The sequence below is a fragment of the Manduca sexta genome, unplaced genomic scaffold, assembly GCF_014839805.1.
Source record: "Manduca sexta isolate Smith_Timp_Sample1 unplaced genomic scaffold, JHU_Msex_v1.0 HiC_scaffold_45, whole genome shotgun sequence".
Lineage (NCBI taxonomy): Eukaryota > Metazoa > Arthropoda > Insecta > Lepidoptera > Sphingidae > Manduca > Manduca sexta.
Genome location: NW_023595242.1, coordinates 520,391 through 524,599, shown reverse-complemented (window position 1 = coordinate 524,599; position 4,209 = coordinate 520,391). Strand labels below are relative to the sequence as shown.

At 45.0% G+C, this 4,209-nt stretch overlaps 1 protein-coding gene across 1 annotated transcript; it reads left to right on the top strand.

Moving 5' to 3' along the window:
- Positions 1-6: 6 nt before the first annotated feature.
- On the top strand, positions 7-3,985 carry LOC119193372 (receptor-type tyrosine-protein phosphatase S-like). The gene is made up of 5 exons (XM_037446963.1): positions 7-434; positions 506-616; positions 909-1,078; positions 1,369-1,504; positions 2,866-3,985. The coding sequence occupies exons 1-5, from the start codon at positions 87-89 to the stop codon at positions 2,932-2,934; spliced, it is 834 nt and encodes a 277-aa protein (XP_037302860.1). The 5' UTR covers positions 7-86; the 3' UTR covers positions 2,935-3,985.
- The last annotated feature ends 224 nt before the right edge of the window (positions 3,986-4,209 follow it).

The following is a 4,209-nucleotide window of genomic DNA, read 5'->3' as shown; positions in this document are numbered from 1 at the left end:
TCATCCACGACGCGTTGCTGGAGGCGGTCGTCTGTGGCGACACTGAGGTGCCGGCGCGCAACCTCCACGCGCACATCCAAAAACTGATGCGCATCGACTCGATCGAGAACATAACCGGAATGGAATTGGAGTTTAAAAAGTTAGCGAACATGAAGGCGGATTCGAGCCGTTTCGTGTCGGCCAGTCTTCCGTGCAATAAGCACAAGAACAGGCTGGTGCACATCTTGCCGTTCGAGTCGACCCGCGTGTGCCTCACGCCGCGTGACGGCTCGGACTACATCAACGCGTCGTTCGTAGACGGGTACCGCTACCGCGCCGCGTACATCGCCACGCAGGGCCCGCTTCCCGACACCACTGATGACTTCTGGCGCATGCTGTGGGAGCACAACTCCACCATCATCGTGATGCTCACCAAGCTCAAGGAAATGGGCCGGGTGAGTAAATTTTGCTTTTGAAATTGTTTTTGAAAATTGGAATTGGTTTTAATACGTGTGTTTCTTTGCAGGAAAAATGTCATCAGTATTGGCCGTCTGATCGTTCTGTTCGCTACCAATGCTTCGTGGTCGACCCCATCGCTGAATATAATATGCCTCAGTACATCTTAAGGGAATTCAAGGTAACTTACCACATGACTAATTAAATGTAAGATCCTGGTAACACCCTTAGTGATAATAAAAAACGACGGTAAACTCTCAGTAGAAAAACATTCCTGCCCAGGACCAAATCATTGAATTAATATATTCGCAACGCGCTTTGACTTTGAACTAAGACCGTACATTCAGTTTCTAATTGCCCGACACCGAAATTATCATCATTGCGATACACTCACACCATGGGAAAAATAACCATCTGTGCCTTAGACCGCTACCTTTTCAAAAACCCGAGTAAATTGTATCCCCGCTCCGCAGGTAACGGACGCGCGCGACGGCGCGTCTCGGACGGTACGTCAGTTCCAGTTCACGGACTGGCCGGAGCAGGGCGTGCCTAAGAGCGGCGAGGGCTTCATCGACTTCCTCGGCCAGGTGCACAAGACCAAAGAACAGTTTGGACAGGACGGACCCATCACTGTACATTGCAGGTACTGTATTGTTTACAATCAGCTGACCCATTTGTTCGTTGCCCTTCTCAGTTATAATGAGACTAACATTTTTATATTTTATTGTATTTACTAAGATTTTTTTTAATTAACAGTCATTGTATTCCATTGCATATTTTGAAATTATTCATATCCTTTTATCAGGTCGTACACATCTTACCTCCTTTTCTAAATGACATAATTATTTAAAAAGTAAAATTAAAGAAGTGAATTTGACATATCAGTTCAGGTAGATATGTGATGATGATGATGATGATGTTGACGTTGTGCAGCGCCGGCGTGGGTCGCACGGGCGTGTTCATCACGCTGTCGACGGTGCTGGAGCGCATGCAGTACGAGGGCGTGGTGGACGTGTTCCAGACCGTGCGCACGCTCCGCACGCAGCGCCCCGCCATGGTGCAGACCGAGGTACGCACCGCGCTCACATACTCTTCCACTAACTACATTACATTAGCTACAACTACTGCTGTCGACGGTGCTGGAGCGCATGCAGTACGAGGGCGTGGTGGACGTGTTCCAGACCGTGCGCACGCTCCGCACGCAGCGCCCGCCATGGTGCAGACCGAGGTACGCACCGCGCTCACATACTCTTCCACTAACTACATTACATTAGCTGCAACTACTGCTGTCGACGGTGCTGGAGCGCATGCAGTACGAGGGCGTGGTGGACGTGTTCCAGACCGTGCGCACGCTCCGCACGCAGCGCCCCGCCATGGTGCAGACCGAGGTACGCACCGCGCTCACATACTCTTCCACTAACTACATTACATTAGCTACAACTACTGCTGTCGACGGTGCTGGAGCGCATGCAGTACGAGGGCGTGGTGGACGTGTTCCAGACCGTGCGCACGCTCCGCACGCAGCGCCCCGCCATGGTGCAGACCGAGGTACGCACCGCGCTCACATACTCTTCCACTAACTACATTACATTAGCTACAACTACTGCTGTCGACGGTGCTGGAGCGCATGCAGTACGAGGGCGTGGTGGACGTGTTCCAGACCGTGCGCACGCTCCGCACGCAGCGCCCCGCCATGGTGCAGACCGAGGTACGCACCGCGCTCACATACTCTTCCACTAACTACATTACATTAGCTACAACTACTGCTGTCGACGGTGCTGGAGCGCATGCGCATGCAGCACGAGGGCCTGGTGGAGGTGTTCCAGACTCCGGCCACGGCGGCCAATCTCGATGGAGATCAGCCAAACCAGGACATATTATAGTGCACAAGTGTGTGCGTAATACACAGGTGCACTCTCATAGTCCGGTGGGACGGCAATCCGAGCTGACCGGAGAGAGATCAGGCGCAGGACCAACGACTTTACGTGCTTTCCGAGGCAAGGGGGTATCACACCGCCAACTTCCTGACTCCGAGCTACGACTGCGTAATGTTTTAAGATGGAATAACCCAGTCACAATTATTTTGGCCTGACCCCGAACCTCCAATTCAGGACTTCAGCATGCCACCGTAGCAGTCTACAGGTTCAGGGGCAGTTTAGGGGAGGTCTATGTTCAGCAGTGAAATTCCTATAGCTGATGATAATTAATGATATGAAAGTCGTAAACACAATACACAATCTAAAAGTCTCAACCTTCGATATGTTGTAAATTTGAATATTATCTATATCATTGTTAAACATGCAAATTTTAATATTCTGTTCAATTATGAGATACACCTACAAGTGCTTACTTTATAACCAAGAGATTTTATACTTATTTACGAATTTTACTGATGACAAATAATATTAATTAATTATCATATTTGTGCAGGATCAATACGAGTTCTGCTACCGCGCTGCGCTGGAGTACCTCGGCTCGTTCGACCACTACGCCAACTGACGCTGAGACGTGCTCGTCTGAGCGCATGCGCACGCGCGCGCACGTACTTAACACTATGTATGTACACTATGACGATTTGGGACGGTTGTTGGTTTGTGTTTTACGAGAACTGGATATGTTTGTGTGCTTCCGTTTTGTTCATGTGACAAGAATATAACGATATTCCTTTTTGTTACTCGATTATACGTAAATTCTTATGACATTTTATATTTAAAAAATTCGAAATGAATAATTTTCGAACGATCGAACAAATAGAACGAAAGTTCAAAAACACGTAATTTTCTCTGCACGTAGTACAAATTCAACATCATACAGTTTGAAGATTACAGTGAACAAACATCTCTGTGACGATGGAAACAAGCAAAAACAAAGTATTATATAGTCCAATACAATCCGGAATATCTTGAACTGAAGCCAAGAAATAAGCGGTCTTATATTTGGCAAACCACTACCATTGTTAGACAAATGCAATATCTGAAATAAAAACAATGTACAACGTGCCTATAGGCTAAATCTTCAGTGGAAAATGTGATATACTTATAAACTACATAATTAATTTAAAAGCTCACAGTAAGATATTATGATAATATGGCTGGATATCAACAATTACTCTGGCATTTCTAGACCAAAAATAGGAAATAAATATTTGCCAATCATATTTGTGATGCGGTATGCAATTTCTCGTTGCAGATGTTTTGTAGAGACCCAATACATGGTGTAAGCATCAGAAATTCTCGAATACAAGTCCTGCAAACAAATAATGTTCATTAAAAAATATTTTTCGTTCAAAATCAGACAGACATGGAACGATTTTTTTACCGTTATATAATTATTTGTATACGATATTTTCGAAAATTCTATCAAAATAAATCAAATATATAAATCACCGAAAAAAAGTTAACAACATCAAAAAAAAAATATACATAAATATTAAACATTCAATGCTTTTAAAAGCAACGAACAACCGTCCCAACGTCGAAATGTTTAGTTGTCACTACCCTGTTGTAAGTCAGTGCGGTTCCGGTGTGAACCGGGCCTGCCCTAGTGATGTACTGCCCACGTCGACTGAAAGTAAAAACATGTTAATTTGAGGCTATTACATGTATGAGTGCCTAAGAAAGCTACTTATGATGTATATTTACGAATGTGACCACTTTTAAAATCATGATTGTGAGTCGGAAGGGTAATAAACGTAATTAAATATTATCCTTATGTCTAACTTATGATATAAACTAAAAAGGCGGTGGTTCGCGCTATTTTTAATCTAAAACGGAA

What these genes read in the sequence shown, in the direction of transcription:
- LOC119193372 (XM_037446963.1), top strand. Translation starts at nt 87, where the DNA reads ATGCGCATCGACTCGATCGAGAACATAACCGGAATGGAATTGGAGTTT. An exon ending in AGCTCAAGGAAATGGGCCGG is followed by an intron (nt 435 to 505) that starts GTGAGTAAATTT and finishes GTTTCTTTGCAG; the next exon opens with GAAAAATGTCATCAGTATTG. An exon ending in CCGCCATGGTGCAGACCGAG is followed by an intron (nt 1,505 to 2,865) that starts GTACGCACCGCG and finishes ATATTTGTGCAG; the next exon opens with GATCAATACGAGTTCTGCTA.